Raw genomic sequence first — 21440 nt, 5'->3', positions numbered from 1 at the left:
GAGTTTCATGATACTATTGTTACTATAATTTGGGGTTTCTACAAATCTGTGGGTTTTGTAACATCACAGTATGGAAAGAAGATAGGATTTCGGACTGCTTTAACAGGTGTTCCCCAGGGGTGATGGTTATTTGAGGTAAAGTCTTCCTTTAGCCTGCTTCAGTTCAATTTCTCTCTGGTTGGAATGGGCAGTAAACCTGAAGACTCTCAAAAAGGTGTGAATTTCAAGCAATAGGAACCTCTTGACTGAAACATATTTTCAACTGACTTGAAACTTTTTTATGTTTTATTTTTTTTTTTTGGCTGCATTGGGTCTTCATTGATGCACACGGGCTTTCTCTAGTTGTGGCGAGCAGGGGCTACTCTTCGTTGCAGTGCGCGGGCTTCTCATTGAGGTGGCTTCTCGTTGAGGAGCACAGGCTCTAGGCGCATGGGCTCAGTAGTTGTGGCACGTGGGCTCTAGGTGCATGGGCTTCAGTGGTTGTGGCACGTGGGCTCAGTAGTTGTGGCTCGTGGGCTCTAGAGCGCAGGCTCAGTAGTTGTGGCACACAGGCTTAGTTGCTCCACGGTATATGGGATCTTCCCAGACTAAGGATCCAGGGATCGAACCCGTGTCCCCTGCATTGGCAGGTGGATTCTTTTTTTTTTTTTTTTTTTTAAAGGAATTTAGCCTTGTATGGCTTCCTCTTTTCTTTTTTTTTAAATTTATTTTTGGCTGCGTTGGGTCTTCATTACCGTGTGCGGGCTTTCTCTAGTTGCTGCGAGTGGGAGCTACTCTTAGTTGCGGTGTGCGGGGCTTCTCATTGCGGTGGCTTCTCATTGTGGAGCGCGGGCTCTAGGTGCATGGGCTTCAGTAGTTGTGGTGCGTGGGCTCAGTAGTTGTGGCACATGGGCTTAGTTGCTCCGAGGCATGTGGGATCTTCCTGGACCAGGGCTCGAGCCCGTGGCCCTTGCGTTGGCAGGCGGATTCTTAACCACTGCGCCACCAGGGAAGCCCCAACAGGTGGATTCTTAAACACTGCGCCACCAAGGAAGTCCCTGACTTGAAACTTTTTAAAAGCTATAGGCAGGAAAGTTTGGGCAGGGTGGGAAGGCAATTATGAAATGCCTACAATAGGCTAGGCCCCATATTAATGTTCCAAAGATAAATATAACTAAAGTTTATATGAAATATAAAGCCCATTTGGAGGAGACCAATATATGCAATTATGCTAATCAGAGTTGCATTTTTTTTGCAAAACTCCTTTGGGCATAGAAAAAAATGACTTAGTAGAGGGGAACTGAAATTAAGAGGTTAAACATTAGTATTAGAATAGAAAATGAAGAAGGGGACAGGTTTAAGAAATGTTAAGGAGGTAGGACCCAAGCATTTCGTGGCCAAATGAAAGCTAGGAGAGGGGACTTCCCTGGCGGTCCAGCAGTTAAGACTCTGCGCTTCCACTGCAAGGGGTGTGGGTTCAATCCCTGGTCAGGGAACTAACATCCCATATGCCGTGCAGCCAGGCCAAAAAGTTAAAAAAAAAAAGAAAGCTAGGAGAGAAAGAAGGATCAACAGTGACTTCCATTTTTCTGGGGTGGACAACCTAGAGGAGGAAAACCTAGTGCTGGGAGTAACCAGGACAGCTTGGGAGATGAGCTTGCTGTCCATTGACCACAGAAAACCAAAAGGGAGTTGAAGCAATAGATTCAGAACATGAAAGAGATATTGGGTCTGAAAGTACAGATTTTAGGGTCTCTAGTATATATGTGATTGTTGAAGCCAATGTGGGTGATATTTCTTAGGGAGAATTGTAGAAGAAAGAGGCAAAGGATTGGCCAAAGAAGGAAATTGTAGGAAAAGCACTTAGAAGAAGTGGACAGAATAGTTGAAGAATGATCAGAAGAGGATATGCTATAAAAGGCAAAGTAGGGAAGACTTTTCAAGAAAGGAGTGATCCTAACTAATCTTTTTGTGGTAAATATTTTACAATATATACATATATCAAATCATCTTGCTGTACATCTTAAACCTATGCAATGTTATACATCAATTATATCTCAGTAAAACTGGAAAAAAAGGGAGTGATCAGTGACGTCACATGCTTGAGACTAAAAACTAAAACTATTTTTTCTAATTTGACAAGTAGTTTAACCAAGTTAAGATGGCATAAGGTAAAATAGCATTTGAAATAGTAAAGGTTAAACAGAAATTAATAGATTAAAATAACAAAACTAATCAATCTGTTAAGTACTTTAAAATAATTGCCAAAACCGTTCAAGAAAAAGCAGGAAGAAACAAAATGAGAAATGAAAACACTATAAATACGGAGGGAATTTATAAGGCTAGTGTAACCCTCATACTGCAACCTAACGAAGATTATCACAAAAGAAGAACATTAAACCAATCATACTTATGAATAAAGTGTAAAGTTTAAATTAAATATTAGCAATTGAAATTTGTTTAGCAAACTTTTTTAAGTCTGCTATACATGCCTGTACTGTAATCAGTGTTGGTGATGTAACATCTGCCTTTGTGAATTCTTATTTTGTGTGGAAAGGTGGACATGAAAACAATCACTTTCATCATAATACTTTTGGAGTGTAAATACAGCATGCTGTGGATTCTTATAATACACCAAAGATAAGCACAAGGTTCTTTCTGAAGGAAGTGGTAGGTGAGCTGAGTGATGAATAACAAGAAGGAGTTGGCCAGTGGATACATGAAAGGATACACACACATCCCTACTGCAGAAGGCCCAGAGACCAAAGAGCATGGCATGTTAAAGAATTACCATGAAAAAAAAAAAAAGAAGAATTACCATGAGTTTAAGTTATCAGTAGGGTAGAGGAGAAGCCTGGAGAAACAAAAACCTAATTCTGAGGAGACTTACTTGTTCTTGCTTACTGGTTGAATTTTTATTCTATAGGTAGCAGGGACCATTGAAGGTTTTTAAGCAAGGGAATAAAAGCTGTGTATCTCAGTAAGCTCACAGTGTTGACATTTTGAAGAACAGGTTAGAGGTACATGAGACTAGAGACACACAAGAGATCTAACAGTATTCTGAGCCATAAGGATTCAAACCAACGCTACTGCAGTGAGGATGGAGAAAAGAGATTTAAAGATTGAAACAACAGGGAATCCCCTGGGGGTCCAGTGGTTAGGACTCCTCGCTCTCACTGCTGAGGGCCCAGAGTTCGATCCCTGGTCGGGGAACTAAAAATCCCACAAGCTGCACAGCGCGGCCAAAAAAAAAATTGAAACAGCATAATTTAGTGGTCCACTTGGATGTGAAGGTTAAGGAAGAGTGAGAAATTAAGAATGTCCAGGTGTCCAGCTTTGGTATATGGTATTAAAGAAAAATTATTTATGACACTTGTTAGTGGTGATAAGGCAGACTTTATTCAAGGGGGGGGCTATTACAGTGAGGTTTTGTAGTAGGCTAGGCTCATTCCAAATACAGCAAAGAAAAGTGGGAATTTATAGCCAGGGAGCAGAGTGGGGATCAGTGGATGGAAAATTACTGAGAGGAAATATCAGGGTAAGGGGGGATTCTGGCTAAACCAACCTAACAGGTTTCTTGCTGAAGGCAGGCCAAGGTGATCAGCCATCACCTGGGGCGTGGTAGAGGATGAGGAACCGGATCAGTTATTCGGGATGGGAGATTCTGGTTAAAGTGACTTAGCAGGATTCTTGCTTAAAATTGGATAATACAGAGACAAACATGAACGCCCGAAAGTCAGCCTAATTGGGAAGAGAGTTCAGAAGATCCTGAGTAGTTTGGTCAAAGAGAGATTCTTTGTCAATGGTGATGTCCTAAAACCTTGATAAAGAATACAAAGAAGGTTGTAGAACAGAGAATTTCAGGCTGGGATATGCTGTTTCAGGTCTCTGGGATATCAAAGTAGAGAATGTCCAGTAAGCAGTTGGGGTTTGGAAATAATATAGATACAGATAGATATTTTTAGCATACATGTAATTACAGTCAGGAGATTCCCCCAGGTGTGAGAATGAGAGAGAGCTCTCCTAAGTGAGCGAATGAGAATACAGCCAAGGTGAGAATACTAGGAGAACATCCACATCCAAAGTACAAGCAAAGAAAGAGAAATCTATAAGAAAGAATTAGAAGGACCTCCCAAGACTTAAAGAGGAAACCAGGAGTTTCCATGGTCTTAGAAACCAAGGAAGAAGGTTTCAGTAGGGAGTGATCAGTAACTACAAATGTTACTCAGATTAAGTCTGAAAGGTGCTTGTTGGCTTTAGCCGTAAAGGTGTTCCTCATGACATTTGCAAGAGCAACTTCATGAACCAGAAGAGCCAGAAAGCATATTACTGGTGGAGTTTCAACGGTAAAAGAGGAAGATACTATGATCCGAAAAGGTAGTTCTTCAGGGACTACTACAAATCTATTGCAAATGTTTGAATCTAAGGAAGGGAGATGGAACAGTAGCTGGAAAGTGGTGTGCGGGAAAGATTTTTGGTTTTTTGTGTGTAATTTGTTTGTTTGTTTGTTTATGGGAGAGGTTTGTTTGGTTTTAATGATGAGGGAGAGAGTTCATGGAAAGAGGGTAAAGTTTAAAAAATTAGGAACGAAAGGAATTGATGGATTTGAGTCTGGTTGTGAAGAAATAAAAAGGCATGAGATCCAGAGAAGAGCTGGAGGGGTTACTTCTCTTCATGAAGAAAATGTGTGCCCTGCATCCTGAAACTGACTGGAAGGAAGAAGGAAAGGTCTCATGCTGGTTGGTTGGTTGACTGGAGGCAGTCTAGTGGCTTCTGTCATCTCAATTATAGAAGAAAAAAAATCATCTAATTAATTAATGGTATCTTCTTTGCTTATAAGCAACTTGAGAGCTAAGAAAGAAGGGGGGGGGGAAGAGGGAAGGAAATTTGGAAAGAGAGGAAGGGAAGAAGGAAGGGAGGGAGGGAGGAAGCCAAATCTTAGTAGGTCTTAGGGATTGCAGAATTATTGGTGATTGTTATTTTCTTTAATGCTTCCCCTGTTTACCACAGTGGAAATGTGTACTTTTGTAGTCGGGGAAAAAAAATGTTTAATTAATTGATGTAACTTTAGTAAAGCTGACATGGAAAATAGAGCTGCTCAGATAAAAGTAAACAACACATTTGATCAACCAGGAGGGCCTAGTGGAAGTTCTGATTATTTGGGTGTTGATTGGTCTTATTGCAGATGAGTTTAATGAAGCAGTTTGTTCACTTCAGAAGTAGCATATCTTTAGACTGGAAGCAAAGTTTATAGCTTCAGTAGCTCTGGTCTTTAAAATGTGAAAGACAAGTGGTATTAGAAAAAGACCTTAGAGTTAGTTTTGAGTTCTGGGCGTATGCTAGTTGTGTGATCCTGAGTAAACAGCATTCTTTCCAGCCCACTCTTCTCTTCTTGTAAATAAGAAAGGAATGTCCCTTACAAGGGACTTTGGATGACTGAATGAGAAGTACTATATGCAAGAAAAGAAAAGGGGAAAAAAAAGTACTATGTGCAGGTTTCTTTAATAAGTTTGGTCATTTTACCATCCTATCTTTTGCCAAATAACAATAGTTTCACTAAATTTTTCCCAAAAGGTATATTTTTTTTTTAATTTATGTATGTGTAGAATCATCCTTTTAAAGAAAGATGTCAACTATTTTCTGTTTCCTGTTGGAAATATTATCATCTTCATCTAGCTGAAAAACATTCTCTATTAATTACCAATATCAACTGGTATCAGCACTTGTCAACAGGAAATGAACTTCAGAAACACTTTTTTCTTTTTTTTTTAGAAACACATTTTTTTTTCCCAGTTTTGGTTTCATCAGATCTTAAAGCTCAAGCTTGAACAAGATTAAATGTAGTTACTTTATTACTCTTTGGAAGAATGCATTGACTATAACCAATTAGCAAATATTATCAAACAAAATCAATATAAATAGTTCTCTTTAACATCCCAGAAAGTGAACACACAAATGAAATCTAGATAACTAACTCAAGTAGATAAAATCTAAATAAAGTGAGACTTCAAAACTAGAGAGCAAAACAATTTGTATTTATTAAGTTAATATAAGAATATTAATTATATGTAATACTTGTATAATATATATGAGATCTTAAAAAGTACTCCCACAGCCACTAGTGGAAAAACAGATATTGGTATCTTTATTTTAGTGAGAATTAGGCCAGATTTTTAATTCCTAACTAATGCCCTACTATACCACTCTGCATTTAAATATTATGTATTAAAAAACATGTCTTCTTGAAATTAACTTCTCTTTGGGAAATAATAAATTTATAGGACAAATAAAAGGTAAGAGCCCACGAGAACTAGAAGATATAACATCGATCAGTTAGTTGATTGATAACATAAAAGTTTTATAACTTGTTAAAATTTTTTTGATGTGTAGTTATGATTTCTCAACCAAAGTTTTATTCTTCAAGTTAAATACAATGATCACAGAAAGCAGGAGAAGTGTGCGAACTCTGAAAGAAGAAGTTCAAAAGCTGGATGATCTTCACCAACAAAAAGTTAAGGTAAGAACTTTGCCCATTTGTTTAAGTTATCCAAAGCCATGTCATGGTTAATGGACTAGACATCTATTCTGACATCAAACTGAAATTTTTAAGCTATATCCTATAACTTGTCTTTAGTTTAATCTTCTCACCCAAAGTTTATTTTAAGGAGTTATTTTATTTTGTTTTTCTAGAGGACTTTTTTCTGGAATTCAGCTATTTTACCATAGAACATGTTTAGTATTCCATTAATATTTTATACTTGCATTTGTGATTCAGTATATTTCCTGTAGTACAGACTTGAAATTACTGCTAAATGAATTCTGTATAGGCCTATTGAAAAGGTCACATTTATGTTTATAGTATAAAATTTCCAAAAGACCATTTTAAAAGTCTCTTACATGTAAAGCAGTAAGCATCCTGCAAATACAAATGATGGTGCAACCTGATTTTTTTAAATGCTTTACATACATTTTTTTAAATCCTCCTGGAGTGCGTAGAATGTGAATACTGAAAAAACTTAACCATGACTTTATCCTGATAGGAAGCTGAGGAAGAGGACAAAAAATGTGCCAATGAGCTGGAGTCCTTGGAGAAACACAAGCACCTGCTGGAGAGTGCAGTTAACGAGGGCCTCAGTGAAGCTATGAATGAGTTAGATGCTATTCAGCGGGAGTAAGTTCATCTTGCCAAGATTTGTAATGTTTATTTTCAGTTTAGTTAACATTTATATAAAACTAGGTCTAAGTTTATTTGCTTTAATTTATATTATAGAGCTATTTGGGGCAGAGGGAGTGATGAGTAGAACTTAAGCAGAACAGCTTGAGACACTTGAGATACTTTCCCTAGATAAATACATTCTGCTACCATTATAGCTATTGCCCCCCTATTATCTTTTCAGTCAGAAGGGGACTGAATAGTTAACCCATAGGCTCTATGTTAATTTATATTAAAATACACTTTTTTTCTTTTAAGTGTTAAGGGGCCCTCAAAAAAACTACAAAATAAACTTTCTTTGAGGTTGGAAGTATCCAACCTTAAGAAATCACACCTTAATCCTTAAGAAAATCACACCTCTTTGTTTCCTTATTTGTAGCCTAGGGACAGAAAACTTAGTCGAAGGTATCTTTGGCATATAGTCTTTGTTTTTAATTTAAATTTGAATGCCTAAGACTCCTATTTCCTCATTCATATGTATTTAATGTCTTGTCCCTGATTAAGTTTACAATCCTTTTAGAGACTCAGGTAAACAATTTGCTCCCAAGCTTTGTATATTAAAGCATGAGGTTTTGGTGCTGTTTTGTGCTGTTGCTTGCATGGGATCTTTGAAAATGTTTTTATTTCTGTTTTAATGATTGTGAACTGTACCTTTGTGAATGATACACTGGGCAAGCAGCACCTATACCAATCACAGCCTGGTTTTATTGAATATAAAAAGAAGTGAGGTAGCTAGAACTGATATATTAGGTTTTGTCCTAGACAATTCAAACAAGAGTTTTTATCCTACAGATGCCAACTAGTTGTGCAGACCACAACTGAAGAAAGACGAAAAGTGGGAAATAACTTGCAGCGTCTTTTAGAGATGGTTGCTACACACGTAGGGTCTGTAGAGGTAAGTGTGTGAAGGTCTTTCCTACATTCTAAGAAAACTTTTTAAAACTTTTATGTATTTCTGTTTTGTTTCTACAGAAATTAAATGATAAATTTTATTTCTGTGGAAAATATGATCTAGTAAAAATTTATCAGAAGAATTTTGTGTAGCAGTGTGCATTTCGTAAAGTGATCTGTTTTACATAGGTTTACTATATAACCCAGCAGTTCCACTCCTAGGTATCAACCCACCAAAAGGAATGAAAATATATGTCCATACAAAGACTTGCAGACAAATGTTCGTAGCGACATTATTCATAATAGCCAAAAAGTGTAAACAACCCAAATATTTATTAACTGGTGAATGATATACCCATATATTGGAATACGATTCAGCAAAAAAAGGAAAGAAGCACTTACGCATGCTACAACATGCACGAATGTCAAAAACATTATGCTCAGTAAAAGATGTGAAAGCCTACATATTTATGACTAACTAATATGAAATGTTCCGAAAAGGCAAATCCACAGAGTTGGAGAGTAGATTTGTGGTTGCCAGGAGCTGGGGTGGGAATAAGGGCAGATGGGCACAAAGATTGTGGTGAGGGTTGTGCAACTCTGTCACTTAATTATTAAGTTACTCTTCTTGTTGCTTAAGGTACAAGCCCTTAATAAAAAATAATCTGTTTTATTTGCATAAACAACATACAATGATATTTATTACATCAACAGTATATAATGATGTGTGCCAGGCCATATTCTACATACTGAAAACATATTAGTACGTTTAAGATTTAATTATGATTAAGATGAAAGAGCATGTGTTAATAACAAATATTTTTCCTGTTACAAAGCAAGATTCAACTGAATAAATTTGAAGGTCAAATCGGCTTTATCCAGTGATTCATGTGTTGGGCAGCATCCCTTCTAGCAAATAGAAAGGAGCTCCAAGGAGTACAGAAAGGAAAAGGTTTTCAAAGGCAGAGGGGGAGTGGGACAAAGAAGACATAAATTTAAAAAGGATTATTTCAGGCAAGGTGGCAAGGTCACCTCCCTTTGTGGGACAAAGATTCTATTAGACAGATTACCTCACTGGTCCTGACCAGGAAATTCCAGAAGGACCAGTTAGATTACAGTCCTGGGGTAGGTTGAAACTGCAGTTAGGTTAGGTATCGAGTCCTAGTTTGGTGAGATGGACTTAGCACAAGTGACTCCATTTTGGGCCTGTTGTTCCTTTTTAACAGTTCCCCCCTTTTGATCACACTCTCAGCTTGACTGAGAGAGACGTGATCAAAATTTAAGGCGTTAGCACCACTCTCAACTATTGCTTGCAGTATTTGTTGATGCTTTGTGTGGTATTCATAGGTCATGATGTTCTTGCTTAATCCATGTAATATTCACAGATCCCAGCTCCAAGTTCACAATTGTTGATTTGGTCATTCCCTTTGCTTCTTTACTGATTTTCCAGTCTTAGGGAAATCATTTGCTTGTTGGTTAGCAGCTGCAAACATGCATTTAAAGCTTTTAAGAGAATGCAACGCACTGGGGAGACCATTATGATTATAATAAGCAAGATAATCCCCAGTGTTTGAAGTGCACTTTGAAGCCATGGTCCCCAAAACCCAAACCAATCGAAACCAAATAAGTCAAAGACCCCACTGAAAGAGTCGCCTTTTTAAGCCAAGTGGCTTGCTCAGTGATCTTACGTTAACTGAGTTTCAACTTCCGCAGAAGTGGTAATCCAGGTGTAGCAGGTGGCGTTGGCCACAGCACAAACAGTTCCTGGCTCAGCTAAAATATAATCAAGGACTATCCTGTTATCAAGAACAATTTCAGCCAAAGAGTCTAAGGATTTTTGTTGGGCAGTTGTTGCTTTAGCGGCAAATTCCATAATGCTTTCAAGAGTTAGCGAGAGGTTCCTGATCATAGCCTCAATTGCAGTAACTCCTACCCAGGGAAGGTAGGGTTCTCTCAAAGGAATCAAATCCAGAGTAATGAATCCCTCCTGGTAATTCCCATTTGAATCTGTGGCTCAGTACTGGAAATGTGACATCCATTGAGACCAGGAAAATTTTAAGGATCTGTAGAACACACAGGCAGCTTTATTCTGGTTACCCTCGCCTGTGTCACTTTGTGTAGAGCCTGGATGCCAAATTCCCCAAGTTTGGGGTTATTAACCAGAAATGAAGAAACAGACCAGGGATCTCTTGCATCATGAACCTATCAGAGTGTTTTGTTTTTTTAATGACCGATCCAGCAATTTGAAATGTTACCCACCTGAGCATTGACCTGGGAGATACGGATAATGGCATTATCTTTTCAGGCCAATGCCAGAATAAAGGAAAGAAAGAGAAGAAAGGGTTTCATGTTCAGTTAAAGCATGAATCTTGATCCAGCATCTTGGGAGGAAGCATTCTACCTCAGTGTCAGCTGCTTCTCTTCCTATCAATTTGATTTGGAGGTCTCCAGCGTTTATATAGGACCAGATGTCAGGTGGAGCCTTCTTCAGCTGGAGATGTATATCTGAGATTCACGTCCCTGAAATTTGACTGCCATCTGGGTAGTGAGGAGGATCTATTATAATTCTCGTACAAGGAAATTCAAGGCAGTCTTTGTTATTACTGACTCTAAATTAGAAATGTAGGAGAAATTTGGAAATGTTAGTTTGGAGGGTTGTAGCCAGATATTTGAGGAGCTAGAAGAATTTAGGATCCAGTCCAATTTACAGATATGTGACAAAACCTCAAAGACAATTAACAGGACTGAAATCTAATATCCACAAAGGTGCAGGCATAACTTTTCTCTCTACAATTATCCCTGTTTATTTTTTCCATGGGTAATCACAGTAAAACTAATTTGTCTGCATTAAATTTGGCTTGGTTATTTACAGAAGTGCAGCAAGAATAGTGATTGACCATGTAAGTTCTTTTTAAGACTGCTTTGCTGGAACCTTGTAAGCAAGGTACCAGGTCAAGTTTTCAAGGGGCTTTATTGGCTCCATAAAGTCAAACTTAATACCTTAAAACTGTCTCGTCCCATCTGAGTTTATGTACATCTCTGTCAAATATGACAATCCAGTTATAAGCCTTGGTAATATAGCCAATGTTTCCAGTCGTATCCTGTTACAAGAACAGATTCATATTGAACTTATGCAAATAACTTAATTATATTGCCATGAAAAGAATATTTAAGAGTTTCTGAATTCTGGAGTGTTCAGGTAGGGAGAAAAAGTAAATGTTTCATCTTAGTTTACAAAGGTATACTTTACCAATTGCTGTTAAGTCATAAATGGCTTAAGAGAAAAGGTTTCTTTAAATCTGGAAAAACAAAAAAATTAAGAAACCAGCCATGTTTTACAACAAAAAGTCATAAAAATTTTAATCATCCTCCTCAGTTCATTCAGTCCCGTGTCATTAATTCTTGTTCTGCTTAAATCCTGTATTTCCATTAATTCTGGAAATTCTTACACAGTTCATTTTTATGATCTTCAAAGTTACCAGAAACCTGTACTTTTCAAAAGTCCTTTCCGTGAATCTTCTTGAAGATGAAGCACTTTCGTAGGAACACTATTACAAAAGCATCTGAGGAAAACAATAACTGTCTGAAATGACAGAAGACTTTTTTTAAATGCCCATTGTTAAAGATTTAATAAGAGTTTATTATAATGGAATTGACAAGGAAACTTCCTTATCAAAAGGTTTTAAAATACTTGGTCAGACAGGTCACTGTGAAACAATACTTAAGTTATTTATCTAACCATAGTGACAGAAGGCAAATGCAGAAAGTTAAATAGTTGCCAAAACAAACAAACAAAACAATAGCTGTTTTAATAAGGAAGACTGTTTTAATAGGAAGACTATTTTTAATAAGGAAGCTGTTTTAATAAGGAATAAGCTGTTTTAATAAGGAAGACTCAGTTTTCTTAAGTAATCAAAGAACTGATTTAAAAAACATGAAACACAGGAAATTATTTTGACAAGACACAAAATCTTTCTTTTCTTGGCAGATTGCTTAAAAGATCAAGAAAAACCTTTGAATCACTTACTAGAAGCAGACCAATAGTCCAAGAAATTTTTGTTCTTTTAACAGATGAAAGAAATTTAAGGGTTTTTGTTTTTGTTTTTGTTTTAATTTTATTTTTGTCTGCGTTGGTTCTTCGCTGACTGTGCACGGGCTTTCTCTGGTTGCGGTGAGCGGGGGCTACTCTTCGTTGTGGTGCATGGGCTTCTCATCACAGTGGCTTCTCTTGTTGCAGAGCACAGGCTCTAGGCACATGGGCTTAAGTAGTTGTGGCACGCGGGCTCAGTAGTTGTGGCACATGGACTTAGTTGCTCCACGGCATGTGGGATCTTCCTGGACCAGGGCTTGAACCCATGTCCCCTGCATTGTCAGGCGGACTCTTAACCACTGCACCACCAAGGAAGCCCCAGAAATTTAAGTTTTAATTTTACATAAGTACACTACTGATTTTAAAGCTTATTTTTTAAATCCTTATAATAAATTCATTCTGTCTTTCCCAGTTTGATCATGCATAAATTCCTTTCACGAGATTCCTTTTCTATAAACCTTCTACAGCTATCTTTTTATTTCTAGTAACTTTAATTACATATGTATTAGAATTTTTAACCCTTAAAAACCTTAATTGCTGGTGGAAAATAAGAAGTAAACAATTGTGACTCACACTGGTATTCTGTGGCTTGCCAAATTTATAAATGCTTTTTATAAAAATGCATATTTTCTCATAGTAAATTTCTCTGTGTGTGGCACTGTACATGTTTACCAATAGACCCAAATATCTTTAGTTTTTCTGTAAAAGTGTTACCTCAAAATTGGGCTTGCCTCTTGGTGGGTGTCGAGCCAAAAGACACAACCAAGCCCAAGACTGGGGGAAGGAAGGATTTATGATTACTTGCAACACATAAGGAGAACACCAGGGATCTTTCCCAAAGCAGTGTCTCCCCAAACAGCAAAGTTGGGGAAGTTTTAAGCTAAAGGTACATACATATTCATGAAGGGGCTTGGGCAGTCCACAGAGTCCAGACTTTACTTGCTTCAAGCCATAAGTGTCAGAAAAGGTCAACATCATCGTCCCTTAGGTTCCAGTTGATCTGAAGGTTGAGCACTTCAGGCTAATGTTCCACATTGAAACAGAACTGGAAGTCTTTACAACAGATAAAATACCTTTGCTATTGTTATTTCTCTTGTCTGATAACAATTTGTTTCTGCATTCTTCTGTTCCCTTAAGATCATTAATTACTGAGACCTGTTCAAGGGCAAGCACTGAGGCCAGGCTTAGATCACAAAATGACTTTGGCCAAAAATCGTTTCTCTTATGTCCAGAAAGCCATGCCTGATTTTCTTTCTATATTCTGTTGTGTATGTGTGTGTGTGTGTGTGTGTGTGTGTGTGTGTGTGTGTGTGTGTAAATGTCTTTTTTATATTCTATGTGTGTAAATGTCTATTTTATATTCTAAATATTACTAAGACCAGTGTCAAAGAGTGTACTGGTTATGTTTTCTTCTAGGAGTTTTATGGTTTCCAGTCATGCATTTAGGTCTTTAATCCCATTTTGAGTTTGTTTTTGTATTGAATATATGGTGTTAAAATGTTCTAATATCATTCTTTTACATGTAGCTGCCCAGTTTTCCCAGCACCACTTAATGAAGAGACCATCTTTTCTCCAATCTATATTCTTACTTCCTTTGTCATAGATTAATTGCCCATAAGTACATGGGTTTATTTCTGGGCTGTCTATCTGTTCCATTGATCTATGTGTCTGTTCTTGTGCTAGTACCATACTGTTTTGATTACTGTATCTTTGTAGTGTAATCTGATGTCAGGGAACATGATACTTACAGCTCTGTTCTTTCTCAAGGTTTTTTTTGGCTATTTGAGGTCTTTTGTGTTTCTGTACAAATTTTTAAATTATTTGTTCTAGGTCTATGAAAAATGCAATTGATAATCTGATAGGGATTGCATTGAATCTGTAGATTGCCTTGGGTAATATGGTCATTTTAACAATATTCTTCTAATCCAAGAAAATGGTATATCTTTCCAACTATTTGTGTCATCTTCAGTTTCTTTCATCAGTGTCTAATAGTTTTCTGAGTATAGGTCTTTTACCTCCTTAAGTAGGTTTATTCATAGCTATTTTATTCTTTTTAATGCAATGGTAAATGGGATTGTTTCCCAAATTTCTCTTTGTGTTAGTTCATTATTAGTGTATAGAAATGCAATAGATTTCTGTATATTAATTTTGTAATTAAGAGGCATCCCCAAAAATGGTGCAAAAGATATTTTATATTCCTCTCTCTACTGAGTACTACAGACAGAGGTCCAGGAGATCTGACTATAGTAAGAATTCTTACCCTTAGGAAGCTTCTGCCGATTTTCCCAGGATCTCATCTGCAGACTCCGAGTGGGGGTTTAAAGTATTTTCATTTCCCTTGGCTGTTCAAGGAAATAATATAGCAGTTTACCAGAAAATCCCTGACTTCTGTCAGCTCTGGGAGGGGCCCATATGGAGGCCCTCTCTTGAAGGCAGATATGGTTGAATCTGTAGGGCCATTCACTTGGCTACTTCTGTTTATGGTTTTGTAAGCCTCTTCAGAGTAGAAAGAGAGAGGATTACTAAATGAATACTCAAGTAAAGGAGGATAAAGGACAGCAGCAGGAGTTATGTCAGTCTTCTAGTCTTTTGTTTTAGGTGCCTTTTATGTCTTTTTCGTTAGCCTTTTGTAACAAACCTTTCAATGAACTATTTTGCAATTTTGAAGCTTTTTAGAGGCTTTTGTGTACTTTTTAAGTGCACTTCTTAAATTATCTATCTAATTGGAACTTTCCTCATGATGGCCACTGTACTTTCCCCGAGGGCTGGTGGCAGTTTGGTAGGACCCTGGCCACAAATGCAGTTCAGCACACACTTCTGTCAGGCAGACCATATTTTGGGGCTCGCAATCTGATGGTTACCAAGCCAAGTCCTCAAGACACAAAATTCCAGGTTGTCTTTAGTAAAATTTTGGCCATCTTTGTAGATATTTATAGCTTCTGAGACCATAAGCAGGTATGTCTGAAGGTAGTGTACTTAACTCTTTTGATTTTAAGGATCTTATTTTTATTTCTATTTATTTGGTTTTTTATTTGTTAGTTTAAGGGTTTTTTTGTTTTTGTTTTTGTTTTTGTTTTGTGGTACGTGGACGTCTCACTGTTGTGGCCTCTCCCATTGCGGAGCACAGGCTCCGGACGCGCAGACGCAGTGGCCATGGCTCACGGGCCTAGTCGCTCTGCGGCATGTGGGATCCTCCTGGACCGGGGCAGAACCCATATCCCCTGCATCGGCAGGCAGACTCTCAACCACTGCGCCACCAGGGAAGCCCTGTTAGTTTAAGTTTTGAGGGATATTTTGTTTGGGTTTTTAATTTGTTTTTGTAGGGGTGTTTTTTTGGGGGGGGGGAAGTTCTTCCAAGATCACCATTATAAGTAATAGCCTTTGCTTAAAACAAAATTTTATTCATCTGAGGCCTCACACTGGACCCAGTCCACCTAAATCAGACCCAGTCCGATTCCAGACCCAGTTGGTTCTTAAGTTGGACCGTGTCCTACTCCAGCTGGTAACACCAGTTTCCAGTGTGTCACCTGGGGGGTGGGAAAAGGATTGAGCCAGCAAACCTCAACAAATGGGATTGCAGACAGGGGCTCCACATAGATGGGAACTTGGAACTGCCACTAACAGTTCCCATGTGAATAGATTCTTGGGGCAGAATCAAGGGCTGGAGTTTCCAGTCAAATAGGAAACGTGTGGAAAGCCAATTATATCTGGAGCCTTGACACAAATAGAGCAGAGTTCAGAACTGAGAGGAACTTACCCACGGCCCTCAGAAACAGTGAGAAAGACAATGAACCAAAGGCTTCATGGGTACCACACCTGCATTTCTCATTGTTCCTGAGACCCTATCAGAAGTTCACTTCGGATCTCGTTGCTGCAACCAAAACTGTTAGAAAAATTCAACTGAGTAAATCTGAAGATCAAATTGGCTTTGCTCAGTGATTCATGTTTCGGGCAGCATCCTCTCTAGCAAATAGAAAGGAGCTCCAAGGAGCTACAGAAAAGAAAAGGTTTTTAAAGGCAGGGTAGGGGGTGGGGGGGACAAAGAAGTCATAAATTTAAAAAGGATTATTTCAGGCAAGATGGCAAGGTCACCTCCCTTTATGGGATACAAGGTTGTTATTAGGCAGATTACCTCACTGATGCTGACCAAGAAATTCCAAAAGGACCAGTAAAGATTACGTTCCTGGGGAAGGTTGAAACTGCAATTAGGTTAGGTATTAAGTCCCTTTTAGTGACATAGGCTTAGCTCAAGTGAATCCATTTATAGCCTGTTGTTTGTTTGTTTTTTTATAAGTTTTTTTTAATATATTTATGGACTTTTTATTTATTGATTTTATTTTTGGCTGTGTTGGGTCTTCGTTGCTGTGCGGGCTTTCTCTAGTTGCAGCGAGCGGGGGCTACTCTTCATTGCGGTGCGCGGGCTTCTCATTGCAGTGGCTTCTCTTGTTGCGTAGCACAGGCTCAGTATTCATGGCACACAGACTTAGTTGCTCCGCAGCATGTGGGATCTTCCCGGACCAGGGAATGAACCTGTGTCCCCTGCATTGGCAGGCGGATTCTTAACCAATGCGCCACCAGGGAAGTCCCAGTTGTTTCTTTTTAACATTCCTTTCTGTTAATTTCGTATAAACACAGAAAATAGTATTTCAGAAACATGAAGTCTCCCTTAGCTCCACCTTTCACATAGCTTGAAAGTTTAACAATAAAACTATTCCTCTAACCTGCTGTACAGAGCCCCAAAACTAAAATAAATTGCTAAATCTAAAATTCCTTGGTAATTTATTAGGAGATAATGTATTCCCAGTTGTGAATTGTTTAAGGGGAAAAAAAACTCATAATATCACATTAATAGGCTTTCATTTATTTGAAAACAGAACATTTGATCTTATATCCCCTCATCTCTCCTGAATGACATGAACTGCTGCTTGCTTGCCAGTACTTTCTCTGCTTAGTGGTAGGAACTAAGAAAAGCATCCTGGAATAAATACTAGGTCAGAAAACCTAGGTTCTACCCACTTCTTCCTAGTTCAACCACTTAGTGGCTCTATAACCTTTCATGGATCCTTTTTTAACAAGTATTGTTCATCTGAACCACAGACCAGAAAATGATTTGAGTGATTACATTTCTGGAGGTCAGAAGTCTAAAATGGTCCCTCCGGGTTGTACTCCTTCTAGAGGGTCTAGGGAGGAATCCAGTTCCTTGCCTTTTCCACCTTCCAGAGGTCACCTGCACTCCTTGGGTTGCAGCCTCTTCCTCCATCTTCAAAGCCAGCAACACAGCATCGTCTGTCCTTTCTGAGCTCTCTTTTGTCCTTATGTCTTCTCTCTCTGACTCCCACACTGCCGATTCCCTCTTACAAAGACCGTTGTACATTGGACGCACCAGGATAATGCAGAATAATCTCCTTTTCTCAAAATCCGTTACTCAGTCACATCTTCAAAGTTCCATTTACCATGTAAGATAGCATATTCACAGGTTCTTGTGATCAGGACATGGACACCTTTGAGGAGTCAGCCTACCACACCTGGGAACAAACAAAAATTCATTAACAGTAAAATGGATAAGTAAATGTTGGTATATTCATTCAACAGAATGTTATATAGCAGTATATGAATAAACTATAGCTATATGCATTAACATGAATGAATCTCAAAATTCTGTGTGGAAAAAAAACCAAGTCATAACACATTACATTTAATATTGTTCAGTAAACATGAAGGTTAAAACCAGGTACCACTAAACTAGTATATCGTTTATATATTTAATCTGTGTGTGTGTAGTAAAAGTATAAAGAAAAGTACCTTTCAGGAGAATGGTTGTGTCTGGGAGAAAAGAGGGTATAAGATTAGGAAAGGGCACAAAAGGAGCCTGCTAGGTGGATGCAAGAGTATTCTTTTTATTCCTCTTCTTACAAATGTTATACTCTTATTTGTAGATTTCACAATTAAACACTTTAAAAGAAATTAATGTTTTTACATTAACAATTGTTAATTGTTTCCACTAGAAACATCTTGAGGAGCAGATTGCTAAAGCTGATAGAGAGTATGAAGAATACACGTCTGAAGATCTCTTGGACAATATTAGAGAGATTGGAGACAAGTATAAGAAGAAAGCTGCTCTGCTTAAGGCTTCTGATGAATGAAGATAAAATGTTGATTAAGCGAGAACTTTATTAACAGTGGAAATTTTGAAATGTCCTTTGTAGGTTTGAAAAATCTCTTAGCATATCCTATATCCCTCCTTACAATGAAGTCTCATGACCACATCTTCCCAAGCCCGTGAAATATTTTTATATCTTTTATAAATCTAGTTCATTAACTAAGGTATGTATAACCTGAAATTATGATAACTGGTTGGACTGTTATCTTTTAGTTATGAAAGACCAATTATATTATGTACCTGTAGTTAATAAACTTACATCAGTAAAGTGTGTTTTTCCCATGATCTCTCTGCCTAACTTGAGATAGTTAGAAAAATAGGTATTTTGAATTAAACCAGGAGTCAGCAAACTAACTGTGGGCCAAATCTAATCACACCCATTCACTTACATACCATCTATGACTGCTTTCCCATTACAAGAGCAGAGTTAAGTGTGTGCGACAGAGATCATGTGGCCTGAAAAGCCAAAAATGTGTACTATCTGGCCCTTTACAGAAAGTTTGCCAATCCCTGGGATAAACCATACAAAGGTTGGCACTGACTGACTAAAAAACTTTCCTAATCACTTTGGACACAGAGACCCACTCCTTATCCAGAGCTAAGAAGCTAAAGTTCTTTCTGGCTTCATGCCATCTTTACTCTGAAGTAAGTAGAAGAATATGGAATGTGAGAATCAGAAGAAATAATCTTGTTTAACCCCCTCATTTTAGAGATGAAAATATATTCCTAGAGAAGTTCTGATTTACTCATGTCATGCGTCTTAGTGGTAGAAGCCACCCTGAGCTTCTTGAACCTGCGCTCAATCCTGAGTACAGCCACAGGAGCCCTGAAACATGAATGTTCTGGATGGTGAGGGAGTCATATTAGAAAGTGGGATTTTTAGCCAGGTCTAAGTTGTTAGGAAGCTCCTCCTTAAATTGAACTAAAATCTGCCTCCAGTTGAATTTTCTATTCTTTTAACTTTATTCCAACTCTAATATAAGTCAGAATGAAGAACATGGTAAAATGAAACGTAAGCAATATACAGAACGGGATTCCAGCAACATTTTATGAAGAGAGGGCATTCAGCCTGACAGCGTGGAAACAAAGACAGGTCGTTGCTGGGAGATAATTAATAGGTATGGCAAGATTAATGGTTACCAATGTATTCAACAATCTTGACTCCAACATCCAACAGAACTTGCTTCAATGTTGGAAATATTCTGCCTGCACTATCCTGTATGATACCTGCTATATGAATCTATTGTGTACTCAAGTGATATATATGTATGACAAAATAAAGACTCAGAGCTTTGCCACTCAGAACATGGTATGGAAATAGCATCAGCATCACCTTGGAGCTTGTTAAAAATGCAGACCCTTGGCCCCACCCCAAACCTACTGAATCAGAATCTGCACCTTTTACAGTGTATTGACATAGACTGTACATATTTAAACTTTTCATTAAGTTCCAACATACATATACACTCCCATAAAATCAAAATCACAGTCAAGGTAATGAATATATCTTTTGTTTGTTTGTTTGTTTTTGTTTTTGTTTTCGCGGTACGCGGGCCTCTCACTGCCGGGGCCTCTCCCATTGCGGAGCACAGGCTCTGGACGCACAGGCCCAGCGGCCACGGCCCACGGGCCCAGCCGCTCCGCGGCACGCGGGGCCCTCCCGGACCGGGGCACGAACCCACGTCCCCTGCATTGGCAGGCGGACTCTCAACCACTGCGCCACCAGGGAAGCCCTGAATATATCTTAAACCTCTAAAAGTTTCCTCGTTGCCCTTTGCAATACTTTCTCTTGCCCCTACCTGACACCTGCCTGACACCCATCCCCAGGCAAGCACGGATCTCCCTTCTATTACTATAGATTAGTTTGCATTTTCTAGAATTTTCTATAAATAGAATCATATAGTATGTACATTTGTATGGCTTCTTTCAGAAAATTGTGAGGTCCACGTTGCACTGTATATCAGTAGTTCATACTTTTTCATTGCTGAGTAGTGTTCCATTGTATGTATATATCGAGTTTGTTTATCCATGTACCTGTTGATGGACATTTGGGTTGTTTACAGTTTGGGGCTATTATAAATAAGGTCATTATGAACGTTCATGTACAGATGTTTGCATGGACATTTCCTTTCATTTCTCTTGGGTAAACACCTAGGAGTGGAATGGCTAGTTCACATATGGTAGATGCATATTTAACTTCCATGAAACTTAGAAAATGTTTCCTAAAGTGGTTGTATCATATGTTCCTATCTGCAGCGTGTGAGTTGCTCACGTCCTTAACCACACTTGTGTGGTTTTAGTTTAGCCATCCTAAGGGTGTATGGTTCTATCTACTGTGATATTAATTTGCATTTCCCTAATGACCAAAGGTGTTAAGCATCATTTCATGTGCTTTTTTTTCAACCATATATGTTTTATATATTTATTTTTCTCCCAGTCTGTGACTTGCCTTCTCATTTTCTTAATAGTGTCTTTCGAAGAACAAAAGTTTTAAATTTTGATGAGACCCAATTTATCACTTTTTTTAAAAATACTTTCTTCATTTTGTGTAGTATTTAAGGAATCTTTGCCAGCATCACTGATTTACACATATGTTTTATTCTAGAAGTCTTATAGTTTTGACTACTAAATCAAAATCAGAAGTCAAATGTGCATTTTAGAAAGGTCTCCAAAGGGGCTTTCCTGGTGGCACAGTGGTTAAGAATCCGCCTGCCAATGCAGGGGACACGGGTTCGAGCCCTGGTCTGGGAAGATCCCACATGCCGCGGAGCAGCTAGGCCCGTGCATCACAACTGCTGAGCCTGATCTCTAGAGCCCGTGAGCCACAACTACTGAGCCCACATGCTGCAACCACTGAAGCCCGCCTGCCTAGAGCCCGTGGTTCGCAACAAGAGAAGCCACCGCAATGAGAAGCCAGCACGCCGCAACTAGAGAAAGCCCGCACGCAGCAACGAAGACCCAATGCAGCCAAAAATAAAATAAATTTTTTTAAAAATTACTATTAAGGGCTTCCCTGGTGGCACAGTGGTTGAGAATCCGCCTGCCAATGCAGGGGACACGGGTTCGAGCCCTGCTCTGGGAAGATCCCACATGCCGCAGAGCAACTA

General features: G+C 38.5%; 1 protein-coding gene across 1 annotated transcript in view; it reads left to right on the top strand.

Moving 5' to 3' along the window:
- NDC80 (NDC80 kinetochore complex component) overlaps nucleotides 1-19631 on the top strand; it is a 54153-nt gene extending 34522 nt beyond the window's left edge. The window contains exons 14-17 of the mRNA XM_060029505.1: nucleotides 6404-6496; nucleotides 7020-7150; nucleotides 7985-8087; nucleotides 18179-19631. Of these exons, the coding sequence (XP_059885488.1) occupies nucleotides 6404-6496; nucleotides 7020-7150; nucleotides 7985-8087; nucleotides 18179-18316 (465 nt within the window). The 3' untranslated portion in view covers nucleotides 18317-19631. The remainder of the gene's footprint in view (nucleotides 1-6403; nucleotides 6497-7019; nucleotides 7151-7984; nucleotides 8088-18178) is intronic.
- Nucleotides 19632-21440: the final 1809 nt, after the last annotated feature.

This window comes from Delphinus delphis, chromosome 13 (assembly GCF_949987515.2).
Source record: "Delphinus delphis chromosome 13, mDelDel1.2, whole genome shotgun sequence".
Taxonomy (NCBI): domain Eukaryota; kingdom Metazoa; phylum Chordata; class Mammalia; order Artiodactyla; family Delphinidae; genus Delphinus; species Delphinus delphis.
This window is presented reverse-complemented; position numbering and strand designations above follow the sequence as displayed.